Source organism: Myotis myotis, unplaced genomic scaffold (assembly GCF_014108235.1).
Source record: "Myotis myotis isolate mMyoMyo1 unplaced genomic scaffold, mMyoMyo1.p scaffold_m19_p_3, whole genome shotgun sequence".
Taxonomy (NCBI): Eukaryota; Metazoa; Chordata; class Mammalia; order Chiroptera; family Vespertilionidae; genus Myotis; species Myotis myotis.
In genome coordinates this window covers 105,159,868-105,187,551 of record NW_023416335.1, presented here as the reverse complement: position 1 = coordinate 105,187,551, position 27,684 = coordinate 105,159,868, and the positions used below count along the sequence as shown (strand labels likewise).

Genomic DNA, 27,684 nt, shown 5'->3' with positions numbered 1-27,684 from the left:
TCTCTCGGATGATTAGCGACTTTGAGCATGTTTTCATGTGTCTCTTGGCTTTCTGAATGTCCTCTTTTAAAAGGTGTCTATTTAGGTCCTTTGCCTATTTTTTGATTGGATTGTTTATCTTCCTTTTGTTGAGTTGTATGAGTTCCCTATAAATGTTGGAGGTTAAACCCTTATCAGTGATAGCATTGGCAAATATGTTCTCCCAAGTAGTGGGCTTTCTAGAGATACCTCCTTTCTAATTACCCAACCAGAAGATGAGGACAGCTTGCATTAATAGTTTTTTGTTTTGTTTTGTTTTTTTACTTTTTTTAAAAATTATTATTAGTTAAGGTATTACAAATGTGTCCTCATCCCCCCCATTAACCCCTATCCTCCCCCCTACACACAAACTCATGCTCCCATCCCCCTGTTGTCCATGTCCATTGGTTTGGCTTATATACATGTATACAAGTCCTTCGGTTGATCTCTTCCCCTTACCCCCGCCCTCCCCTACTTTCCTTCTGGGGATTGATAGCCTGATCGCTGTTTCTCAGTCTTTAGGTCTGTCCCTTTTCAGCAGTCTATGTTGTTCTCTATAATCCACAAATGAGTGAGATCATGTGGTATTTATCTTTCTCTGACTGGCTTATTTCACTTAGCATAATGCTCTCCAGTTCCATCCATGCTGTTGCAAAAGGCAAGAGTTCCTTTTTTTTTTTTACCGCAGCATAGTATTCCATTGTGTATATGTACCACAGTTTTCTAATCCACTCATCTGCTGATGGGCACTTAGGCTGTTTCCAAATCTTAGCTATGGTGAATTGTGCTGCTATGAACATAGGGGTGCATATATCCTTTCTGATTGGCGTTTCTGGTTTCTTGGGATATATTCCTAGTAGTGGGATCACTGGGTCAAATGGGAGTTCCATTTTTAGTCTTCTGAGGTAGCTCCATACTGTTCTCCACAGTGGCTGCACCAGTCTGCATTCCCACCAGCAGTGCAGAAGGGTTCCTTTTTCTCCACATCCTGCATTAATAGTTTTGTATTCAGATTCACCTGAGTTCCAATCATAGCTTCTCCATAGTAGTGATATTACCTACCCAAGCTTCACCTTTATCATTTTTAAATATCTCCCAGCCCCCTAGCTTTGATAATTTTAATTTTATATTTTTTACTTTGTTAAAATACTACCCATATACTAATGGCTTCTCTGTGCCTCTGTCAATAATAACCTTTCTATTGGTTTCAGGAGTTCAACAAGATGTAGCTTCACAATCTCTGGATCAAGAAGTTTTATTAAAAGTTAAAACTGAAATTGAAGAAGAGCTAAGATTTCTGGACAAAGAAATTTCTGAAGGTCTCTTTATTCTTACTTTCCTAGTTAATTAGAAGATTCTGTTTTTGTGGTTTACAGTTGGTTTAATTTGATTCTTTACAATAGAGTGTTCTCAACATTACATGGCTTCATTGGTGCAGGATTATAAGAGTGAAACTAGTGGTTACTCGTTTTTCTTTCCTAGGGGATATGTTTCTAAATTTTTTCCTAACTGTCTACAACAGTTTAAATGTAGCCTTTTCTGATGTTAAGTGATGGGTTCAACAATCATGTTAAGGTACTTTCCATTCAATGTAACATTAAGGGGGAAAATGTGAGTAAACTGCCCTACCTGGTTTGGCTCAGTGGATAGAGCATCAGCCTGTGGACTGAAAGGTCCCAGGTTCGATTCCAGTCAAGGGCATATACCTTGGTTGCGGGCACATCCCCAGTGGGAGGTTTGCAGGAGGCAGCTGGTCGATGTTTCTTTCTCATCGATGTTTCTGACTTTCTCTCTTTCTCCGTTCCTCTCTGTAAAAAATCAAATAAATTTTTTAAAAAATGTGAGTAAACTGCTTTCAGTTTTGCATTATATATGCTATAGATCAGCTGTTGCCAACCTTTCGGACCTCTGTGGGCCACTGGTTGGCGACCACTGCTATAGATAGTTGTAATAGTAATATAGATGTAATTTTATAGCCATATGTTTTGTACTTAAATTATGTCATAAACTTTAAAAATTGTTATCATTGTAGTAACTAAATGAAATTCGATGCATTGAATGACTGTTCAATCATTCCCTTATTAGTGAGGAGAGCATTTGGATTATTTTGAACCCACAATATGGGCATGTGCCCTGACCAGGAATCGAACCAGTGACCTTTCAGTGCAGTGACTTTTCAGTGCATGGGATAATGCTCAACCAGCTGAGCCACACTGGCCAGTGCCTAGTACAAGTTTTTGTGTGGATATATATTGCCCAATAATTGTTTTAAAAAATATATTTTTATTGATTTCAGAGAGAAAGGGAGAGGGAGAGAGAGAGAGATAGAAGCATCAATGATGAGAGAGAATCATTGACCGGCTGCCTCTTGCGGTGTGCCCTGACTGGGAATTGAACCATGACCTCCTGGTATGTAGGTAGATGCTCAACCACCAAGCCACTCCATTTGGGCTATTGACCAATAATTTTTAACAAGAAAAATTATAAAACATGTTTATAAAATCAGTTCCCTGTTGGTAAAGAATATGAATAGAGATTTACAAATCATCCAGAAACCTAATTTTAGACTTTTATTTTCCTTTGCTGACATTAAATTTTTTTTTTTAAATCCTCATCCACGGATACGTTTACAGAGAGAGAGAGCGGGCGCGTGCGAGCACAAGAGCATGTGATCGCGTGCTTGTTCATCATGGCTCAGTGGTTGAGCGTCGACCTGTGAACCAGGAGGTCACGGTTCTATTCCTGGTCAAGGCACATGCCATGGTTGCAGGCTCAATCCCCAGTGTGGGGCGTGCAGGAGGCAGCCTTTTAAGGATTCCCTTTCATCATTGATGTTTTTATCTCTCTCCCTCTCCCTTCCTCTCTGAAATCAATAAAAATATACTTAACAAAGAGAGAGAGAGAGATTGAGAGAGGAAAAAAAACACACACATCGATGGGAGATTGAAACATCGCTCCGTTGCCTTCTGTATGCACCCTGACCAGAAATCGAACCTGCAACCGTTTGGTGTACAGGACGATGCTCCAACCAACTGAGCCACCTGGCCAGGGTCTTTACCAACATTTTTGTTTTCAGAGTAGTTTATTGATTTTTAGAGAGAGGAAGGGAGAAGAGAGAAACATCGATATGGGAGTGTAACATCCATCGGCTACTTCCGACACACCCCAACCACTATTTTTAACTGACTAAAGTTCCAATTCTATTTTAAGTCTTTGTCCACTTCTGGTGGCAGTACTTATACATAGTAAAATGGGCAAAAGGTCAAAAGAAGAGAAACAACAACAACGGTTTAATTGCACTCACCTCATTGAACCTCTTATTAACCAAGACTGATCATTATATTGGGCATCCTCAAGCTTGCTCAGACAACAAAATACTTGTGTACTTTGCAGCCATTTGCATCTTTCATACACTTAATAAAGAAGTAGTATACTTAACAGCCTTCTAGGAGCAAGCCTTAGATTAATTCAATAAATACTTCATGGAGATTATTGATAACTCTTGTGAGTGGGTGTAAGCTGCTTACTTTACTGGGATTCTGTGCCCTGAATCCTGTTTGTACCTTGGAACAACAATGATTCTGCCTGTTTTCCTGCATTTTGAGAATGGCTAAGTCAGTATAACATGGAGTAAAGAAGCAAATGAGAAGCTGACGGTTTGAGCTGAGGAGAACAGGCTATGACTCTTTATCCATGTGCAATTTGTCTACTTGTATAATCTTCAGAGTTTTAACATTTATTCATGGAGTTAAAAAGTTCAATTTTAAAAAGGAATGGAAGTAATTGACTCATTTTCTGAAGTGGAATAAACTGATTTGAGTCTGGTTTAAGAAGTGCCATATTGCCCTAGTCAGTTTGGCTCAGTGGATAGAGCATCGACCTGTGGACTGAAGGGTCCTGGGTTCGATTCTGGTCAAGGTTTCAGGCTCAATCCCCAGTAAGGGGTGTACAGGAGGCAGCCAATCAATGATTCTCTCTCATCATTGATGTTTCTATCTCTCTCCCTCTCCTTTCTTCTCTGAAATCAATAAAGATATATTAAAAAACAGTGCTACATTTATAAAGGTCAAAAACAAAAGTTTAAAAGGAAAATAGTAAGAGAGGGATGATAGATCTAGCAGTTGCCTCTCATATATCATTCTTATATCACATTGGTCTGTAATAATGCACTAAATTGGTTTGTATATTTTAACATTTCAGTTTAGTCTTTTTCTTTTTTTTTTTTTTTAATATATTTTATTGATTTTTTGCAGAGAGGAAGGGAGAGAGATAGAGAGTCAGAAACATCGATGAGAGAGAAACATCGATCAGCCGCCTCCTGCACACCTCCTACCAGGGATGTGCCCGCAACCAAGGTACATGCCCTTGACCGGAATCGAACCCGGGACCTTTCAGTCCGCAGGCCGACGCTCTATCCACTGAGCCAAACCGGTTTCGGCCAGTTTAGTCTTTTTCTTATGGAACCTAAGATGTTCCATAAACATATTTTCTTTAAAAAAATCTCTAAATGTAGGACCTATCCAGGAAAGATTGATATCCTGTAGTGATTTTCTGACCTCTATAGGTGACTTATAACTTAGCTCATTCTCAGTAGCAGTTGTCTTAATCCCCTGAGCTTTTATAGCACAACTTTTGATAATATATATTAAATTAGATTTTCTTTTGCCCTGTCTTAGCCTTCACCAACATAGGCTTTGACCAGCACATGTCTCCAGTGTTCAGCCCTGCTACCCCAGTAGAAGACTGCTTGGCTCATCTTGGGGAAAGAGTGTCCCAGGAACTGAAAGAGCCTCTACATCAGGCATTGCAAGTGCTCCTCAGCCAGTGAGTTATCATTGCTTCTCTAAGTAGTCTTCTGCAGTGGTTTGGTTAAGACTTTGTTTTACATAAACAGTAACTTCTTTTATCACTTACTTTTTTTCACTCTTTCTTCTCTTGCTTTTCCGAAGCATCTCTGTGTTTTGAGTGACAATATTTGCATCAACATGGATTTGACTATTTGTATTTTCTTGTTGAGCTATCAGGTTTCAGCAAATACTTTCACTGAGTAAATACAAGCTATATTATTTGTCCTGACCACTTTTACTACCATTCTCTAGTGGCCAACACAAATATAACGGCTCGGGTTTTATGTCTTGTACTTTGGGATTAACATTACATCTGTATTTTAGGTATCCCAGATGTTGCTGTACTTTGGGGTTGCACCATCTGCCCATGGAACTACTGCTATATTCTTATAGTGTGAACTCAGCTCCTAGCTATGGTTCTGATTTTCTCTCTCTCTTTCCCCCTCCCTCCCTTACAGCTAAAGGCAAGAGGTTTATAGTGAAAGTATATTAAAATAGAACCACATCATTTTTTATACATCTTAAAAATTCATTTTTCCTAATTTTTTGCTGAGAATCATTAAGGAATTGATATGAATTAGAAAAAAACATTTGTTTTAATGAATGTTGACAACTATCTAAAATAGGATGACATCGCCTCTTTTTCTAAAAGGGCCAAAATTCAGCCCTAACCGGTTTGGCTTAGTGGATAGAGCATCAGCCCACGGACTGAAGGGTCCCAGATTGGATTCTGGTCAAGGGCATTTACCTTGGTTGCAGGCTCAATCTCCAGTAGGGGGCATGCAGGAGGCAGCTAATTGATGTTTCTAACTCTTTATCCCTCTCCCTTTTTCTCAGTTAAAATCAATAAAATATAAAATAAATAAATCCTATATAATAAAAGGGTAATATGCGAATAGACCAAATGGCAGAATGACCGGTTGCTATGATGTGCACTAACCTCCAGGGGCCAGACACTCAATGCAGCAGCTACCCCATGGTGGTCAGTGTGCTTCCACATGGGGAGTGCCACTCAGCCACAAGCTGGGCTGACGGCTGGCAAGTGCAGCAGCAGTGACGGGAGCCTCTCCCACGTCCGTGGCAGCGCTAAGGATGTCTAACTGTGGCTTAGGCCCGCTCCCCACCTAAGCCATCAATCGGGCATCCCCCGAGGGCTCCCGGATTGCAAAAGGGCACACGCTGGGCTGAGGGATCCTCACTCCCTGAGTGCACAAATATCGTGCACCAGGCCTCTAGTAAATAATAAAAGGGCCAAAATTCAGATGCTACAGTGTTGTTGTAGTAAGGTAATTCCTTACTTTCATGTAGGCAGAGTTTATATGTTACATGTAGTAGAAGGAAGCAATATGGGTTTAAGGAGAATTCACTTTGTTAAGGTGACATGAGCAAATGTAAAAATGCAATTATATATAGGAAACAGTGAAATGAAAATTACATTTGGATCTTCTTAACCTTATATATAGGAAAGTTTAAAAACAAATATGGAGCCCTGGCTGGTTTGCTCAGTAGTTAGAGTGTCAGCCCCATGCAGGTTTGATTCCCCATTAAGGGCACATACCTGGGTTGTTGGTTTGATCCCTGACCCCAGATGGGGCATGTGCGGGAGGCAACTAATCATTGTGTCTCTCTCGAATCGAAGTTTCTCTTTGTCTCTCTCTTTCCCCCTCCCTCCTTTCCAGTCTCTCTAAAAATCAATGGAAAAAATATCTTCAGGTGAAGATTTACAAAAAATAAAAATAAATAAATATGGAGAGGAGATAACATTATAGGTGTTGGGAAATAAGACAATAGGAAATTTGGAGATGGCTGTGGATTTCAAAGTATTCTATGGAGCCTTCTGGGCCCTTGCAGAGGTGAGGACAGGGTGAGTGGGTGGGGTTTATTAGTGCCTCTCCACTGCTCTTAAACCAGAATAGCTATACTTTCACATATGTTATATATTGATGTTTCATGTAAGATTTGAAGAAATTTTGTTTGCCAAAACAAACAAAACTTGTACAAGCTATTGGGACTGGGATTAGAATAACTGAGATATATAAGACAAAAAAATTCTGTATCCGCCCTGACCAGTTTGGCTAAGTGGCTAGAGCGTCGGCCTGTGGACTGAAGAGTCCCAGGTTCGATTCTGGTCAACGGCATGTACCTTGGTTGCGGTCACATCCCCAGTAGGGGGTGTGCAGGAGGCAGCTGATTGATGTTTCTCTCTCATGGATGTTTCTAACTCTCTATCCTTCTCCCTTCCTCTCTGTAAAAAAATCAATAAAATATATTGCTGGAAGCCGGCCCATCCTTGCTGCTTGACACAGTCGCTGCAGGATAGAAACATCTGCACAGCATATGTTTCAAGGGACCTGGCGTATATAGCATACTGTTCTTAATATGTTTGCTCCCCTTAGCGCTGTGTGTTTTAACCAAGGTCACCTCTCCGAGAAAGGTTGTTTCCCCAGGCAGGGATTTTTCCCTGAAGTTAGGGAGGGGATGAAACTCCTTAACTAAGTGCCAGGTGGGTAGTTAATCACTTTAACTACAAACAATCATACTTAAGCTACATAATCTTTACTCCCTGGAATGGAGATAAGAAACGCCTTAACCTTTGTAATAGAGATTGATAGGATTGAATCAACTGGTATAAATACGGATGTAACAAGACAATAAACAGCAGAACTTCGCTGGAGATCCAGACCAGAACTTGGCTGGAGATCCTGGCTGGAGATCCTGGCTAGGCTGCTGATCAACTGAACACTGTCTCCGTGTCCTTCCTTCTTCGCCGACTCCGTCTACACCTTTGGGGACCCCTGGACCTGCTGGGGTTGGACCCCGGCATCTGGCGCCCGAACAGGGTTCCCTTAGGTAAGTCCCCCCGTACTTGGGACGGATAGGACTGCACCGTAGGGTGCTGCAGACCCTCCCCCCCCCATAGAGAATAAGTAGGGTAAGCGGGTAGTTAGTACAGAACTTAGATTGACAAGATGGGTCATACTGAGTCTAAAGAAAAAAGACTCTGTATTAATCTTTTAACGCATATGCTTACTAGCAGAATTGGAGTTGAGGTTTTTCCCAGTGAGACAGAAAGTTTTATAGAAGAAGTATGTCAATGGCTTCCAGAGGATGGAACTGTTAATTTAAAAACTTGGGTTGAAGTAGAAAGCAATTAAAGAAACACCATGAATCTGAGAAGGTCCTGCCATGTTGCTTTTCCCTCTGGGATTCAATCTGTGACACCTTGGCACCAGAGGCAAAAACGGTTGAACTTTCTCAAAATTTAAATAGTCCCTCGGCTCCACCCAGAGAGGACACATCATCATTGTCTTCAGCTCAATCTAAAAGCAATTTAGCTATGCCTACTGATCGGGAGGAGAATAAATATCATAAACATGACCGTTGGTCCTTTCCAGTCAGTAGAGAGGAGAATGGCCCTCCCATTCAAAACAGGCTCCCCAAATTAGAAAGGAAGCCTAAACCAGGTCCTGTGGCTCCTATGAGCTCCATGTCTAAATTTCAAAGGGCGATAAGAGAAGCTGAAGCTAATGGAGATCTTGAATTCTCACTCTGCTTCCCAGTTACATATGAGAATGAGTCTGGTGGGAATAGAAACCCCACCTTGGAGCCTATACCTTACAAAGTACTTAAAGAATTAAAATTGGCCTGCTCTGAATATGGACCTCTAGCTCCTTACACACAAACCTTGGTAGAAACCCTAGCCAGTAAATGGATGACTCCTTATGATTGGTCACAGGTTTGTAAATCCTGTCTCTCAGGAGGCGATTACTTATTATGGAAAACTGAATATGAAGATCTTGCTAAGAAAGCTGTAGCCACTAGCGAAAAAACCAGAAAAGGAATAACCCTAGACATGATATTAGGAGAAGGTGATTTTAACACGGCTGAGGAGCAAATGAATATGCCCACAGAGGCACTTACCAAAGTAACCAGTTGTGCAGTAAGTGCCTGGAAATCCCTACCTTATACAGCAGGAAAAACCACCACCCTTACAGAGGTTAAACAGAAGGTCGAGGAACCATATCAGGATTTCCTTTCTCGCCTCATGCAGGCAGTCAAGAGAGTAATCAATAACAAAGAGGCAGCCGATATCCTAATCAAACAACTGGCTTTTGAAAATGCTAATAATACCTGTCAGGCTTTATTAAGGCCGATTCGCAGAACAGGAACTATAAATGATTTTATAAAACAGTGTGCTGATGTAAGTCCAGCATTTATACAGGGTGTAGCTATAGCTGCAGCTCTCAAAGGGGAGACATACCCTCAATATGTACAGGCTATAGGACAAGCCAGCAATACTACAGGTAATAAAAGAAATATGAACTGCTACTCTTGTGGCTTATCTGGGCACTTTAGCAGAGAATGCCCAAATAAAAATAATAATACTCAGGCCAGATGGCAAGCTCCTCGACAGCCTGGAAATACATTAGGGAATAATATTAATCCTCCAAAAACCGTTTGTCCCCGATGTCAGAAAGGATTCCATTGGGCAAAGGAATGTAGATCAAAATACCATAAAAATGGTCGGCCTTTAAACTCTACAAATAGCTCCCAAGGAGGTTATATCCCATCACCTCAATTGGGAAACTTGAGAAGGGGCCAGCCCCAGGCCCCTGCAATAATAGGGGCATCAACCTTCAACCCCTCTGCAAATTTCGATCAGTCAGTGACCTCTTCAGGGCAACCCCAGGCAGTGCAGGATTGGACCTCCACTCAACCACCCATGCAGTACTAACCCCAGACTCGCCAGTAGCAGCCATTCCTACAGGAGTGTCTGGGCCGCTGCCTGAGGGAACCGTAGGTTTAATATTAGGACGGAGCTCCACCTCGTTACAGGGGATCTTAGTCATCCCAGGAGTTGTTGATGCAGACTACACAGGAGAAATACAGATTTTACTTTCCCCACCCACCACAACTATACAGATTCAGCCCAACCAGAGAATTGCCCAATTAATCCTGTTACCAATACATAAAATAGGGATAGCTGTTACCCAGGAAGCTAGAGGGGCCGGAGGCTTTGGATCTAGTGATGCAGCATTTTTGATACAAGAAATCCATGCTACTAGACCTACAAAAATTTTACAAATTCAGGGAAAACCAATTGAAGGTCTATTGGATACAGGAGCAGATGTTTCCTGCATAGCAGGGAAGGATTGGCCCTCTTCATGGCCCAAGCACACCACCTCCACTTCCCTAGTAGGACTAGGCAAGGCATCTAATGTAAAAAAGAGTTCTCAGATTTTAACTTGGGCTGATGAAGATCAACATTCAGGAACATTCTGTCCCTATGTAATTACGACTATCCCCTTTACATTATGGGGAAGAGATATCTTATCTCAAATGGGAGTTCTATTATATAGCCCCAGCGGTGTTTGATTTACTCCTGTTACAAAATATTACAAGAAAATGAGTTTAAATATTCCTCTCCTCATCATGTTCTACAACATACTCTATTTGTAATTAATATACTAAATGTAGATTCTGAGGGAAATTCCCCAATGTACAGGCATTGGAACCCTGATTTAACTAAACCTAAAGCCCTCGTCAAATGGAGAGACTTGCTTACAGGAGCCTGGAAGGGACCTGATGTACTTTTAACCTGGGGGAGAGGATATGCTTGCATATTTCCACAGGATGCAGACTCACCTGTGTGGATTCCAGATCATCTAGTCCGACCTTATGTTTCACCGCCCACCATCTCTGCCTCATCATAGCACACCTGACCAGTGCCCGTCTGCAGCAGATGTGCAGCCCTGAGCTGGAACAATCTGTCCATTGGGAGGATCACATGTGCCTCCTTTTTGTCTTTCCACATGTCCCAGCTTTGCCCCAAATCTCCTTTCCTTTTTCCTTTTTTTAAAAATCTAACTACTTGTTTGCTGGTTCTTTGACCTTTCTCCTTCTTTCCTGAACACAGCCTTTTCTAGAATCTCCCTACCCTACTGTTCCCAGAAGGGCACCTCCCTTTTCTGCCATGACAAGGGGGTGTCTGGTATATGTCCCATACATGGAGTTGTCTTGTGCCAAGAGCCTAACATTCTGGGCTGAGAAAGCCCTGTTCTGGGACTCTCCTTTGTCCTGTATTGGCCCCTCTTACCCTTGTGTCAAGAGGGACCCTCTTCTTACAATCCAATTGCCCATAGCTGTTGCCTGAGCTCTCTGTTCATGCTGAGGTTGAAGCCTCATGGTGGCTGGTACCATGGATCTGTCTCTCACCCAATAGCGTGAGCTGGGCCCTCCCTGGAGAAGAAACCTGGGTTCCCCAAGATATGTGATCAGTGCTGGGGCCCCGCCAGCAGGCAAGGGGATCCCAAGGCAGTTGCTGGGCATGGAGGCCAGAGGGACATAGGCTACCAAGGAGACAGAACTGAACCTCACATCACCCTACTTGGCCCAGAGATGGCTGGTAGTCAAAGACGGGTAAGACCCCACAGGGTGGGGCAACCTAAGACAGGCACAGTCGGGGGCCAGTAGGAGAGAACTTGGGGTTCAACAGAGGTGGGGCACAGATCCTCACCCCCCCAATGGTTCAGGGGCTTGAACACTCGGCCCTTCTGAGGAAGGTCTCCTGTCCCCATGGCTGCTTCCTGCTTCCCATGCCCAGCTCAGATCGGGACCCAGGTAAAGACAGAGACTGGCTGACAGCAGCTGCCCTCTCACTGCAACAGGACTTGTTTCCCATTTCTACCTGGGACCACAGGGAAAGGGGAAGCTGAAGGAAAGGGCTGTGTCAGGATGCTGCCTTCTTCCCTTTCTTCTCCCTCTTTTTTCTAAACACTTCCATGCCTTGTAGTTCTTTTGCTTTCTCTTCTTTTTCTACTACCCTCCATTTTCCATATCAGCTGGATCCAGAGGGCACAGCTTACTCCTCCTCGGACATCGACACCACCATCAACCACGGCCCTGATGGACCCTTTGATGCAGCCCTTCAACTCGCTGACGCTTCGGGAAGCCTGTCGCCAGTGATGCCACCCGCTAGCCAGACCATCAAAGACAATCAAACCAACAACTTGAGGACAGCTGAAATCCCTTGACTGAAAAGGCCGGCAACCTTCTACAGGAATGGGGCTCCTTGTGTGCTCCATCCACTATGTTTATAGTTATGCTCACTGTCATTGCTTGCCAGTCTTCTCCCGAGTTTTAAACGGCCCAATCTGAGAGGTGGCCACTGATTTGCATGCGCTATCATTTAAAAAATAAAAAAAGGGGGAATTTTCCGGAAGCCGGCCCATCCTTGCTGCTTGACACAGTCGCTGCAGGATAGAAACATCTGCACAGCATATGTTTCAAGGGACCTGGCGTATATAGCATACTGTTCTTAATATGTTTGCTCCCCTTAGCGCTGTGTGTTTTAACCAAGGTCACCTCTCCGAGAAAGGTTGTTTCCCCAGGCAGGGATTTTTCCCTGAAGTTAGGGAGGGGATGAAACTCCTTAACTAAGTGCCAGGTGGGTAGTTAATCACTTTAACTACAAACAATCATACTTAAGCTACATAATCTTTACTCCCTGGAATGGAGATAAGAAACGCCTTAACCTTTGTAATAGAGATTGATAGGATTGAATCAACTGGTATAAATACGGATGTAACAAGACAATAAACAGCAGAACTTCGCTGGAGATCCAGACCAGAACTTGGCTGGAGATCCTGGCTGGAGATCCTGGCTAGGCTGCTGATCAACTGAACACTGTCTCCGTGTCCTTCCTTCTTCGCCGACTCCGTCTACACCTTTGGGGACCCCTGGACCTGCTGGGGTTGGACCCCGGCAATATATTTTTTAAAAAATTCTGTTTCCAATTTTTAAAAATAATTTTTAGGGAGGGAGGGAGGAAGGGAGAGAAAGAGAAGGAAGCATTGATGGTTCTACTTACTTATGCATTTATTGGTTGCTTCTTGTATGTGCTCTGACCAGATATCTAACCTGAAGCCTAGTGTATTGGAATGATGCTCTAACCAACTAAGTTACCCTGCCAGAGCCCTGTTTCCAATTTATTTTTAAAAAATATATTTTTATTGATTTCAGAGAGGAAGGGAGAGGGGAAGAGAGATAGAAACATAATGATGAGAGATAATCATTGATTGGCTGCCTCCTGCATCCTCCTACTGGAATTCGAACCTGAAACCTGGCCATGTGTCCTCCTGTTTGGAAATTGAACTGTGTGACCTGATTCATAGTTCGACACTCAACCACTGAGCCACATCAGCCCAGCCCTGTTTCTGGTTTTGATACAAACTATTTGTATCAAACCATTTCACTCTATATCTCAATTTATCCATCTGTCAATTTTAACTTAACTTGGATATCATGAGCACTCTAAAGAACAGTATTATATAGGTTTTTGAAAAAGTATTGTTTTTGGAGTCCTTTTCATAGTGTATAAGAAAAATTGATATTTTCTCACTGCAATGTAAGTGATATTTTTAAAAAATCTTATTTTTGATGAATATTATTTATTTATTTTTCTCTAGACTCTGAATACTAATATAATTATTTTTGAAATTGGTATCTCTGGTGGTTAGACACCTATTCGAATAAAATTTTTTTTCAGAAATCTCATTTTTTCTTTAGTGTGTTTATTTTCAGTATTTTTCTTCTACTCAAAGATAAATATTTTTACTTTTAAGACATGTTAAGATGTTTCCTTTATAGAATCTAAAGGATATCTGATGTAATTTTCAAATGGCAAATATTAAAGTAGAGGTCTTTTATTTTTTAAGGAATTGAACTCAACATATATCCTGTTTTAGCAGTCAAGAAGAAATGTTCTAGTAGATTTTAGCCAATTTTGAAAAAAATATGTGTGATTATCAGAAATGCTTTTGAAAGTTGTTAAGTGCTATTACTAATACCTTAAAAATAACTATCTGATGATGAACTAGAATTATTTTTTGTTGTTGATCCTCATCTGAGGATATTTCTCCATTGATTTTTGGAGAGAGTAGAAGGGAGGAAGAGAGACAGAGAGAGAAACATTGATGTGAGAGAGACACATTGATGATTGCTTCCTGCACGCACTCCGCAGGGCTGGGATGGCGTCTGCAACTGAGGTACGTGCCCTTGACCAGAATCGAACCTGGGACCCTTTAGTCCATGGGCCAATGCTCTGTTCCCTGAGCAAGACTGGCTAGAGCTAGAATTACTTAAAACATTTTAAAAAAATACGTTTTTATTCATTTTTAGAGAGAGAAGAGGGAGAGGGATAGATAGAAACATTGATGAGAGAGAAACATCGTTGATGGGCTGCCTCCTGTACACCCTTCACTGGGTTTCAAGCTCACACCCCGTGCATGTGCCCTGACTGGGAATCATATTGGTGATCTTTTGGTTCATGGGTCAACCAACCACTGAGCCACACCTGCCGAGCATGAACTAGAATTATTATATAGGTTCATGGCAGTATTTTTTAAGGTGGAAGATACCACCCACCCTCTGTTTTCTTTCTTGTTCTGTTTTCAAGTAGCTCATCAGAAAGGGCTGGTTTTTCTGCTACACTTTTCTATGTATTAGATGTCCTTTGATTGTTTTAATCTGCTGGATTGTTAATGTGCATATATGTGTGTACATATGTTTCAAATCATTTCATTCTGAAGGATGCTATTTTAGCCTGATAGACAAACTACCAATAAGATCTACTGTGACCCACAGTAGCATCAAACAGTTCAGGAAAGGAAGTGAAGGGGCTGATATACACAAGTAAAGCTTCAGGGAGAATATAGGTAGGTAGACTGTATAGTATCTGCTGAAGTTTAGGATTTACAAACACGTAGTATTTAGTACAAGTTTTCTAAAAAAAAAATACTAAGCTCATTTGGATGGGAATATATCAGGAAGGTAGTATATAACATATATATTTTTTAAATTAAATTTATTGGGGTGAAATTGGTTATATAAAATCTTATTAAAAAGGTCACCCCTGGTATCTCAGCATCACTGTAGTATTGATTTTATTTTGACTTGTATAAAAGAATGATACCCATGTCATCATAACCATTATTCTGAAATACCTAGACCAGCACTTTCCAATAGAGATAATGAAAGTCACATGTATGTAATTACAATTTTTTGCAGCCATATAAAAATTTAATTATGATTTTAAATAACATTTTAATTAATGTAATATATTAAAAGGTAGTTTTAATATATATTCCATATAATGACTTATTAATGAGATACTTTACATTCTTTTTTTTTTTTTGAAATCTGGTGTGTATTTACACTTTCAGCACATCACTAGCCACATGTCAAGTGCTTGTTAGCTACATGTGGCATCTAGACTTTATCATGTCATGTGTCAAAATCCTAAGTTAAAATAGTGTGGCCTTTAGGGCCATATCTAATTGAGTATAAATTCCTGCATTGCTCTTGCCAGCTATGTGGATTTGGGATAGTCTCTTAGCTTTTCTGAGCTTCAGTTTCCTAATATATAAAATGATAATATGAAATATGTGAAAAATAAAACCTAACAGTAGGCTGCCAATAAGTGGTAGCTGTTAGCAGTCGTCCGTATTCACAGGCTGAAGAAATCACAGAGTTGAGTGGTCAGATCAGAAAATACCTTTGAGATGGATTTTAAAATAAGACTCCTCTCTTTTTTACATATCCTATATAATAGAGAGCTAATATGCAAATGGTTGTCATGCTATAATGGCTCAGACACTCAACACAGGGGAGAGAGGAATGCGGAACAGCCAGGCACAAATGAGCTCGCAAGAGAGGAATGGGGACCAGCCAGGCTGTGGCCAGGAGAGGGACAAGCTGCCCGCCCTGAGATTCCAGGCGCCAGCAGCTGCGCCTGTGGCCTGGGTGAGGGACAAGCTGCATGATCTGCAGTCCCTGGTGCTAGTGGCTGGGGCTGCGGCCTGGGAGAGAGACAAGCTGCCCGCCCCACGGTCCCAGGTGCCAGCGGCTGCGCCTACTCCTGTGGCCCGGGAGAGGGACAAGCTGCATGCCTTGCGGTCCTGGACAATCAGGCAGGCAGAGGTGGTTAGGGGCGATCAGGCAGGCAGGCAGAGGGGTTAGGGGCGATCAGGCAGGTAGACAGGCAGTTAGGTGCCAGTGGTTCCAGATTGCGAGAGGCAGTCAGACATCCCCTGAGGGGTCCTGGATTGGAGAGGGTGCAGACCAGGCTGAGGGCTCCCCCCCCCCCCACATGCATGAATTTCATGCACTGGGCCTCTAATCTATATATATAAAAGCCTAAGTGACCATCCGACCGTTCAACCGGTAGCTATGACACGCCCTGATCACCAGGGGACAGACGCTCAATGCAGTAGTGGAAACCACAGGCATGGAAACATGGAACAAACTGATGAATCTCAGAGGAGAGGGGGAAAGGGGAAGGGTGAAAAGAGATTAATCAAAGAACTTAGATGCATATTAGAGGTCCGGTGCATGAATTCACGCCCTCTCACAATTCCAGACCCCTTGGGGGAATGTCGGAGAGCCAGTTTTGGCCCAATCCCCACAGGCCAGGCTGAGGAACCCCACCAGTGCACGAATCCTTGCACTGGGCCTCTAGTATGTTAATAATTTGCCCACAAAAGGGGGCTTACATTTTACTAAATCTATTATCTAAGCTGTTCTTGCTTACATATGTTACTTGGTTATCAAGTATTTTGTTGTTGTTATTGTTAATTTGCACATGAAACCAAGACTTAAAATATAGTACTCAAAGTCCCTCAATAAATTATTGATTGAGCCCAGCTGGTGTGGCTTAGCAGTTGAGCGTCGACCCAGGACAAAAGAGGTCGCCAGTTCAATTCTTGGTCAGGGCACATGCTCAGGTTGCGGGCTTGATCCCCACTAGGGGTGTGTGCAGGAGACAGCCAATGGATGATGTTCCTCTCTCATCGATATTTCTCTCTCTCTATCCCTCTCCCTCTCTCTCTCTAAAAATCAATAAAAACATTAAAAAATTATTGATTGAGCATTGTCGTCGCTCAGTGATTTGAATTTTGGCATAACTAAAACATTCATGGAAACAATCAGAAAAGCTTCTCTCTCTGCCCTCTAGGATTTTATGTTATAAGACACCAAGTTAAAAATAGAGCTCCGTTTATTGGCCTTGTTTATTACAACTTCTTATGTCCTCAATTTGAAAAATGTTCCAGTGACAAGTCTCTTTAATTTTTGAATATTTTAGATTTTTTGCCTTAAAAAATAAAATTATGCTTTTAATTTTATTAATAAGATAATACTTATTATTTGATCCCATATTAATAATCCAAGTGTTTATGTTTATCTGCAATATAGAAATTCTGTTGGGTAACTAATGCAATTATAAAAATTTATTATTTTTATTATTACTTGTTATGTTAACTGATTTTCGAAACTGGTAATATGCATCTCAGCCTATTGAGGATGCTTGAAGAAAAGTGTATACCAAATGTTAATAGCCATATCTCAAAACAAAACAATATGTTGAATTATCTGTCTTAGTTTTACAAAAAGTTCCTACAACATTAGAGTAATGACTATATTTATTCACCTGGAAATTTAGAATTTTTCTACTTAGTGACACAGACTTTTAAAAAAAATTCCTACAGGCCAGTGACATATCAGACATATCGGGAATGTACACTGGAGACCACAGTTCATGCCAGCGGCTGGAATAAGGTATTAACCAAATTATCTCTTCTCTTGTAAGATTTTAGTGTGTTAATGATAAAGCAGAGGAGGAATTGCCTGCATCCTATAAGAGAAAACTGTTAGAGCTCATTATTTAATGCATAAGTCCAACTGTATAAAGTGGATATTTTTTTTTTGAGAACATGATCCACATTTTATTTACATTTTAAGACTAACTTTAATCTCAAAAATCACATATCCATTCACCTATTTCCTTTTTGCTGATTTCACTTAAAATTAAATGCATGGATTGTCAAAGACTGTAAACAAATATTTACCATGTCTGTTACATGTAACACACAGAAACAGCTTTTAACAGAAATTCATTGACCTTCCCCATGACATTTTTTTATTGTAAACACAGGTATCAAAACAATCCTGAACATATTTTTGATACTATTGGTAGTCAGCACCCACACCACTTAAAAAATTAAAACAATTTGAGACAATATTCATTGTACCTTCTACTTTAGACAATTTAAATTGAAGCTCTTTCACTAAGCAAGATGGGTAAAGCATGCCATTTCTCTTTTTTCCTTCTTGAGATTTTTACTTTTTAATAAAAATCACCGTACTTTCATCTTGTAAACCTGAATTCTATTTTGAATACTCCAGGTTTATGTTTAAATGACAGAGCCTTAAAAAAATTGTGCTGCAATTTTTCTCCTGTTACCTGAAAACATAATGTGTGTACATATATGAAATATATTCTTACACATGCCCAGTTCATGTTTACCAGTTGGCATTCTTTTACTTAATGTGTGGGTATTTTGCATTGTGATATTTAATCAAGACATTAACATGAGTAGGAGATTGTTGATTTAAGTTTGAGATCCATTAAAATTAATTATTGTATGTTTGTCCTTCTGGTGGCTGTGGAAGCTTCATATTTTCTTTGGACATCAATAGATGTCTTAGTTCTTGCAGTACAACTTGAATGCTATATGAATTTTGCCGTTTTGCTAATACTGGCATGCTCTGTGCATCTGCCATTCTACTGGAATTATTTGTTCCATTCATATTAATTTTGGTTACAAATCTAACTGATGGAGGAGCTTCTGGGTATTTAGGTCCACATTCGACTTTCAGGCTACATATATATTCTGTTTTCATAAGTTGCCCTTGGTGGCCCAGTAATCATACCTGTCCACCTTGTAAGTGTCATCATCATCTTCAAGGCCCCAGCTAACCGTACCATCGCCTACTCCTTTTTGTCCTTCTTCAAGTTCTTTCAACAAGCAAAAATTGCAAGGAACTTTAACTCCTGTGGAGACCGCCATCTTTTTCTGCACACTAAAGTGGATATTTTTATTAAAGCGGCTTTAGATTAATGCTGCATGGTCTGCTTGGCCCCAAAATATATATGTCCTATAGTATAGCTGTCGCCAACCTTTCGGACCTCACGGACCACCAGTGGTCCGTGGACCACAGTTGGCGACTACTGCTCCAAAGGTTTCCTATAGTATCCCACTCTTCTTTTCCATTTATCCTTAATTTCCCATCATTTTTTCCCCAGTTTTAACTTTACTGTTTTAATATCATGAAATACAATTACAATACATTGTACACATATACTTTTTTATTACATGGATATGGAATAATACATTTGTGTTTTTACCAGAATCTGTATCACCCACTACTATGGTTTTAACATGAATAAAATAAAAAACACACAAGTCTTCTCAACCGTTGTTTTTAATCTTAATATTCTTGTTCAGCTGCTTTGGAGAACAGCTAAGAAATGCAAAATCACCTTAGCCAAGAGTTTTGACTGGGTAATTTTGTTATTTCATGTTGGCTGAAATCTCCCTTATGGTGGCATTGTAAAGACACTGCACTTACTTACAGGGGGCAGGAAGAAGTGTTGTCTTAACAGCCCTCTTAAACCTTAAAAGATCAAATGACCATTTCCTATAATGTACAGAATATTATAATAAATAACAACAACAGAGGACCATAAAGCTCCACATGTATTGAAGAAAAGCAAGTTTGCAAATATTTAAGTGAGAGTAACATCATATAATAAAGTAAACTGTGCTAAAGTGTCTAGAATTCAGCCTCTTCAGCGTACATCAGTTTTCAGCCATTTCAACTAGGACTTTTCTTATGACAAACAAAAAATAATGAAAGTAGCATTTACTATGTTGGAAATGCAAAAAATAAAAAATAAAAATACTGCTAATCCCATAAAATATTTGGAACTAATTTTGTTTTCATAAATAAAAAAATGGTGTTGGTGTTTATCTCTTCTTAAAGTTTTAATTATCATCCTTACTGTTTTAAAAAAAACATTCAAACTAGTGCCAACCTTTAAGAATAAACTTTGGAATATTTAAAAGAACAAGTTTGGAAAAATGAACCACAGTTTTCATTGCCAGAATTATGCTTTGTTCTTGGTAGAATCATCTTTGTTTCTTCTTTTTATATCCCAGTGATAAACCCTGGCCATACTGACTTCAGTGGTAGTCAATTGATCTTGAAGAAAGTCAAGGTCTTCCTCACGAGAATCCAGATTCTTTGTGGCAGTGGTTACATTTTTTTTCAACAGTACCTGAGCTTCATCAATATCATATTCAAGCATTACATTAGCCCCCAACCACAGACACACTTTATCGTTAGGAGGAACTAAATAAAGCTTTGCAGTACAGGTTATCTGCCAGTAAGAATCTGGTCTCCATTGAATTGGTGTACTCTTTCTTCTTCTGCACGCATTTCAAAATTTCTAAAATCTGCTTAATTTCAGGAATCTGACCCTTTATTTTATTTTTTTTGACTTCTAAGTCTTTTTTTAAAAAATTTTTTTCTTGATTGATTAAGGTATTACATGTGTGTCCTTATTGCCCCATTACCTCTCCTATCCCCCCCCACCCCCACCCTCCTGTTGTCTGTGTCCATTGGTTAGGCTTATATGTATGCATACAAGTCCTTTGGTTGATCTCTCCCCTTTACCCTCACCCTCCCCTACCTTCTCTCTGAAGTTTGACGGTCTGGTCGATGCTTCTCTGTCTCTGGATCTGTTTTTGTTCATCAGTTTATATTGTTCATTATATTCCATAAATGAGTAAGATCATGTAATATTTATCTTTCTCTGACTGGCTTATTTCACTTAGCATAATGCTCTCCAGTTCCATACATGCTGTTGCAAATGGTAAGAAAGGAATCTGACCCTTCAGCCTCCTTTTCTTTTGAACAAGGTTGAGTTCCGTAAACTTACACTTCTGGTACTGTTCATCCAACTTCTTTAGCTCTGTACCCGCAGTCTCATTCCCAGGCTGTTTCATGTAGGAATCCACATGTTCCACAAATAGCTTCAGGAATCCCTAGGTGAAGCTGCCCTGCGTTCCCTGAAGCCAGTTCTCCTAAGTCACAGCCATCTCTAGCCACCACCATCTTCAGGAAGCGAGCATGTGTGACTAACTCTTCCCATCATTTCTTCATTTCTCTGTTATATATGACATTTACCTCCAGATTTTTACTAGTATGTGTTAACATGTAAGTGTGTCTTGGGGTGGGGAAAAGAATAAGGGCTTCCTTTTGGGAGACAACTTCTAAGTCTCTTAAATGAATAATAGTACCATTTGTGTTTTAGATTTTACAAAGTCTCTCATGTCATATCTCATTTGATCTTCACAACCATCCTTTGCAGAAGGCGGAATAGATTTTATTAGTTGTTATTTGTTTATTTAGGTCAGGTGAGTAATCAAAGAAAAGCGTTAGACTTGCCTAGGACCCCTACACTAACTAGTAAATATTTCTGAATTAACATTAGAGCTAAAATTTAATTCCAGCTCCAGTGTACCATACTGCTTATCCATTATGTTAGACTGTATTATCTGTATATCACTTTGAAAAGGCAGTCTAAAGGAATTCAATATAGGATGGCTAAGCTCAATATGAAGTTTGGCCTTGAGTGATAAAGTGCTAGGGATGAGAAAATTTGTGGAATTATTTTTCAGATAATCACCTTTATTGAGAATTGTTAGTAATAGGACTCTGAGAATGTGACCTCACATACCTAACTGATTTATATTATTGTTACCTTAATACAGGCTTTGGGAGCATTATGGCATAATTAACATCATAGGCTTTATTATTGGCCTTTGTTTCAAATATCAGCTTTGCCAAGGACTAGATGCGTGCCTTTGGACAGGTTAAATAAGCTTTCTAAATCTTAATTTTCACATATGTGAAATGGAATGATAATACTAACCTCATGCATTTTATGAGAATTAATGACATAATGTATGTTAAATGATTATTTAGCACATTGTCTGGCACCAGAGTAAACACGTAGTAAACCATGGCTACTAAACACATGAGACCTTGTTCTGAAATAGTCACAATTGTGGAGTTTTACTATGTTACTTGGCTGTAAATAATTAGTTAAAATATCTGACTGTAGGCCTGATCGGTTTGGCTCAGTGGATAGAGAGATGGCTTGGAGACTGAAGAGTCCCGGGTTTGATTCTGGTCAAGGGCACATGTGGTTACAGGCTCTATCCCTAGCAGGGGGCATGCAGGAGGCAGCTGATCAATGATTTTCATCATTGATGTTTCAGTCTCTCTCTCCCTCTCCTTTCCTCTCTGAAATCAATAAAAATATATATATTTTTAAAATGTATTTGCTTTTTTGGAATGAAAAAAATTCTCATATGGACATTTGAAGTAGATTTTTATAAATAAAAATCAGCTCGGTCATATTTCTTAGTATATCAAAGAACAAATATTTAGGTACCTAATATTACTAGCCTTCTTTTCCTATTATATATTCTCTTTCTGTCATCCCTGTCTAGTGAATGTTATTACTAACTCTTGTATGTCCTCCTCTCCTTGATCCTGGGGTTATCTTAAAAAACTTGAGTAAACCCCAGTCTTCACTGACTCTCTTCATGTGTTCTTTTCCCCCATGCTTTGTTTTAGTTCCACATCTGGACCAAGGGCTAATGGTTCATTTTAAAGTCTGTGGCTTGAATACCTCATATAAATGAGGCATAACAATTAGAATATTTATCTACTGTATAATATACATAATATATATAAAATCCTATCTAATAATAGAGAAACATGGTAATTAGCTGTACCTCCGCTACCCTTCCCATTGGCTAATCAGGGTGATATGCAAATTATCTGCCAACCAAGATGGCGGCCGGCAGCCAGGCAGCTTGAAGTGAACAGGAGGCTTGCTTGCTTCAGTGACGGAGGAAGCCAACGTTCCCCACCTGCCTTGCCGGCCTTTGAGCTTGCAGTTTAAGAAACATTGTTACAAATATAGAAGCTAAACAAAACCCCAGAAACCTACTTTCAGCAAGCCAGGCTTCAGCCAGCAGGACCGCAACATTGTTTCAATTATAGAACAAATGCAGATCCCTGTTTTCAGCCAGCCGGGATCTCAGAGCTGGAGTGAGCAGGACCGCAACAGTGTTACAATTATAGAACCCAAACAAACCAGATACCTGCTTTCAGCAGCCGAGGCCTAAGAGCTGGAGCCAAGCCTCAGAGCTAAAGCTGGCCCAGAATAAAAAAAAAAGAAAAAAGGAGCGGTTGGGAGCTTCAGTCACCCGCCAGCCTGAAAACGGCCCTCAGCCCCTCACCCAGACTGGCCAGGCACCCCAGTGGGGACCCCCACCCTGAAGGGGGTGTGACCAGCTGCAAACAGCCATCATCCTCTCATCCAGTCTGGCCAGGAACCCCAGTGGGGACCCCCACCCTGATCCAGGACACCCTTCAGGGCAAACCAGCCGGCCCCCACCCGTGCACGAGGCCTCTATCCTATATAGCAAAAGGGTAATATGCCTCCCAGCACCAGAATCAGCAGAGCAGCGAGGCCTCCTGGCACTGGGATCAGCGTGACAGGGGGCAGCGACCCAACCGCCTGATTGCCCTGTGGCTCTGTGTGTGATGGGGCAGGGCCACAACCTCCCTATCCGCCCTGCTATGTTCGTGATAGGGGAATGTGCCCCAACCACCTGATCAGTCCTGCTTTGTGCCTGATAGGGGGAGCTCCCCAACCCTCTGATCACCCTGCGGCTCTGTGTGTGACAGGGTGCGGCGCCTCAACCCCCTGATCAGCCCTGCTCTGTGTGTGACAGGGTGCGGCGCCCCAACCGTCCCCTACGGGCCCTGCTCTGTGTGTGACGGGGTAGAGCCATAACCTCCCCATTGGCCCTGCCCTGAGTGTGACAGTGGCGGTGCCCCTACCCCCTGATCAGCCCTGCTCTGTAGGTGATAGAGGGCTGTGCCCCAACCCCCCAATCGGCCCTACCCTTAGCGTGACTGAGGGTGGCATCGCAACCTTCCGATCTGCACTTCTCTGTTCATGACAGGGGGCGGCGCCCCAACTCCCCAATCAGCCCTGCTCTGAGCCCGACCAGGGGCTGCACCTAGGGATTGGGCCTGCCCTCTGCCACCCGGGAGCAGGCCTAAGCCAGCAGGTCGTTATCTCCCGAGGGGTCCCAGACTGCGAGAGGTCACAGGCCGGGCTGAAGGACCTCCTCTTCCCCCCAACTGCACAAATTTTTGTGCATGGGGCCTCTAGTCCTACATAATAAAAGAGAAACATGTAAATTGACCATCCCTCCGCTATGCTCACCTGCCAATCAGGAGTGAGTATGCAAATCAACCCAACAAAGCTGGTGGGTTAATTTGCATACACAGGTGCCGGGTGGATAGCAGAGCAGGAGAGCCAGTGGCTTGGGGGGACGTGGCTCCCTCGGTCGCTCCCCCCAAGTTGCCGGGTGGAGAGCAGAGCAGGAGAGCCAGAAACTTGGGGGGACGTGGCTCCCTTGGTCACTCCCAATGACCTAGGGAACCACGTCACCCCTAGCCACCAGGTGGAGAGCAGAGCGGAAGAGCTGGCAGAGAGTGGAATGACTTGGGGAACTTGGCTCCCCAAGTTGCCAGACGGAGAGCAGAGAGGGAGAGCTGGCAGCCTGGAGGACTTGGCAGAGTGGGAGGCCGTGGGATGGGAAAACCAAGAGGGTGGGGAGCACCAGGAATTCTGGGAATAGTAGTTCTGGTGGCTGCCCCAGGACCGGAAGCAGAAGCCCAGAGCGCGGGGAGCACCAGGAGTGCTGGGAATTGTAGTTCTAGTGGCAGACGGATCTCCTAGACCAGCGGTTCTCAACCTGTGGGTCGCGACCCCTTTAGAGGTCAAACGACCCTTTCACAGGGGTCGCCTAAGACCATGGGAGAACACATATATAATTACATATTGTTTTTGTGATTATCACATTGTATGCAGGAAACATATTTATACATTTTACGTATTTATACGTTCTACCAGTGTAGTAGAGCACGGGGCATGTATTAATACGTTTTTTATAGACTAGCGGTAGAATGCGGGTAACGTATAAATACGTAAACTAAAGTTATCGTAATTTTACTGAACGTTGCCATTTGTGCAAAAAATTAGCAAAAATGGCCCGCGCCACCTGTTAGCGCGCGATAAAAACTACCCGCAAACAATGTGTTAATCACTATGCTTTAATTATGTTCAATTTGTATCAATGAAAATACATCCTGCATATCAGATATTTACATTATGATTCATAACAGTAGCAAAATTACAATTATGAAGTAGCAACGAAAATAATTTTATGGTTGGGGGTCACCACAACATGAGGAACTGTATTAAAGGGTCGCGGCATTAGGAAGGTTGAGAACCACCCAGAGGAATCTAAGTCCTCCAGGGCTGAAAAGAATCTGGCTTATGCTAGGCAACAGGAGTGCCCTTCCCAATCAAAATCATGTTAGCTAATTTGAAGCAGTTAGCTAATATTTTACATTTTGCGTAAATATTTGCAAAATTTTGATATAACATTGTTATATATGAATTTGGCTGTCTGGCAGGTAAATGAGTCTCATCAGAGAGAAGAAACACCCATCAGAGAGAAGAAAAAATTGTCCCCAAAGCATGTCAGGTTATGGGGCAAACAATATCAGTGGTATAAGGATTGTAAAAGCATCTTGGTCATACTCTTTAAATATATCAGAAGAAGGGGAGGAAGAAAGCTGGTCACAAACCTGTATTAATAGTATGATTTTTTTTAAGTACACGTATTAATGTTGACTATTAATGTCGTATATATATATATGCCTAGAAATGTAATGAAATGTGTGCCAAAATATTGGATAATACATAGTAGCTATCTCAGAATCGTAGGTAATTTTCTTTTTTCCCTGATTAATATTGGTTTTTTTTCCTATATACTTATCTGTTTATAGAAAAACTGAAGAAAATGACCATCAAAAAGAAAAAGGCACTATGGCTGGCATAGCTCAGTGGTTGAGCATCAGCCTATGAACCAGGAGGTCATTGTTTGATGGATTTCTGGTCAGGGCACATGCCTGGGTTTCAGGTTTGATCCCTAGTGTTGTGCGTGCAGGAGGCAGACAATGATTCTCTCATCATTGATATTTCTATCTCTTTCTCTCTCTTCTCTCTGAAATCAATAAAAAACATTCTTTGAAAAGAAAAAAAGAAAAGAAAAAGGCAACTAGAGTGTTCCTGTATGATGTTCATAGTATAATAAATAGACTTTGGAAAAAATAATAGCAAAGATAAATGAATTATTTGCCTTTAATTTTAGTGGAATATTGAATCACTAATCTTTTAAATTTTTTATTAAAATTTTAAGCATATACAGAAGTAGAGACATTTTTATAATCTCATGTATCCATTACTCAGCTTCAACAATTATTAATATACTAGAGGCCCGATGCATGAAATTTGTGCACGGGGGCAGGGGGGGGTGTTCCTCATCCTGGCCTGCGCCTTCTCACAATCCGGGACCCCTTGGGGGATATCGGACTGCTTGCCCCTGCCACCGCCACTGCACTTGCCAGCCTTGAGCCCCGCTTCTGCCTGAGCAGCACTCCTGCTGTGGGAGCACACTGACCACCAGGGGGCAGCTCCTGCGTTGAGCATCTTCCCCCTGGTGGTCAGTGTGCATCATAGCGACCAGTCGTTCTGGTTGTTCCACCATTACGGTCGCTGGGCTTTTATATATAGATAGATGGCTGGTCTTGTTTTACTTACCATCCTCCCCGACACATACAAACACATTCTTCCTACTTTCCCCTAGATCAGCCGTGGGCAAACTACGGCCCGCGGGCCGGATCCGGCCCGTTTGAAATGAATAAAACTAAAAAAAAAAAAAGACCGTACCCTTTTATGTAATGATGTTTACTTTGAATTTATATTAGTTCACACAAACACTCCATCCATGCTTTTGTTCCGGCCCTCCGGTCCAGTTTAAGAACCCATTGTGGCCCTCGAGTCAAAAAGTTTGCCCACCCCTGCCCTAGATTATTTTGAAGTAGACCCTAGACATATTATTTTATTCATAAATATATTAGTATGTATTTCCAAGAAAAATGTATCCCTTTTTTAACCAGCTGATAATACCATTGTTACATATCAAATATTAATAGTAACCCTAATATCGCATTATCCATTCACTATTTAAATTTGTAAAGGTATTTTTAAAAGGTGATTTGTTTAAAAAGTATCTACACATTTGGTTGATATGTCTCTTACATCTTTCCTTTTTCTTTATTTTCTAACAGCTTTATTGAAATAGAATACCTTGCAGTTTACCTTTTTTGGGGGGATGTTAATCCTCACCCCAAGGATATATTTTCTATTGATTATTTTAGAGTGGAAGGGAAGGACGGAGGGGGGAGAGAGAAAGAGAGAGAAACATTGATGGGAGAGTGACACATCGATTGGTTGCTTCCCACATGTGTCCTGACCAGGGCCAGGGATAGAACCTGCAACCCAGGTACATACCCTTGATCAGGAATTGAACCCACAACCCTCTGGTGTGTGAGCCAGTGCTGTAACCACTGAGCAACACCGGCCAGGGCAATATAATTTATATAAATATATATTTTTTATGTTTTTATTGATTTTACAGAGGAAGGGAGAGAGAGAGAGATGGAAACATCAATGATAAGAGAGAATCATTGATTGACTGCCTCCTGCACACTCCCAATTGGGGATCAAGCCTGCTATGCAGGCATGTGTCCTGACCCGTAATTGAACTGTGACCTCCTGGTTCATAGGTTGATGCTCAACCACTGACCCACACTGGCCAGGCCAATTTACCATTTAAAGCACATAATCCAGTGGTGTTTAGAATATTCACAGAATTATGCAACCACCATCACAATCAATTTTTGAAAAATTTCA

The 27,684-nt window shown here is 41.3% G+C and overlaps 1 protein-coding gene and 2 pseudogenes across 18 annotated transcripts in view; 1 reads left to right on the top strand and 2 right to left on the bottom strand.

The window, feature by feature from the left end:
• Window positions 1-27,684, top strand: part of BCL2L13 (BCL2 like 13) — a 231,199-nt gene that overhangs the window by 83,716 nt on the left and 119,799 nt on the right. For 13 of the 18 annotated variants that reach the window (XM_036301930.1, XM_036301927.1, XM_036301929.1 and 10 more), the window contains 3 exons: window positions 1,230-1,337; window positions 4,695-4,842; window positions 17,411-17,480. In XM_036301930.1, coding sequence (XP_036157823.1) covers window positions 1,230-1,337; window positions 4,695-4,842; window positions 17,411-17,480 — 326 coding nt within the window. Of the gene's footprint in view, window positions 1-1,229; window positions 1,338-4,694; window positions 4,843-17,387; window positions 17,481-27,684 lie in introns of those variants that run through there. The other 5 variants (XR_004966422.1, XR_004966421.1, XR_004966423.1 and 2 more) reach the window with 3 other exon arrangements.
• On the bottom strand, window positions 18,336-18,772 carry LOC118652075 (annotated as a pseudogene).
• LOC118652073 lies at window positions 19,873-20,882 on the bottom strand (annotated as a pseudogene).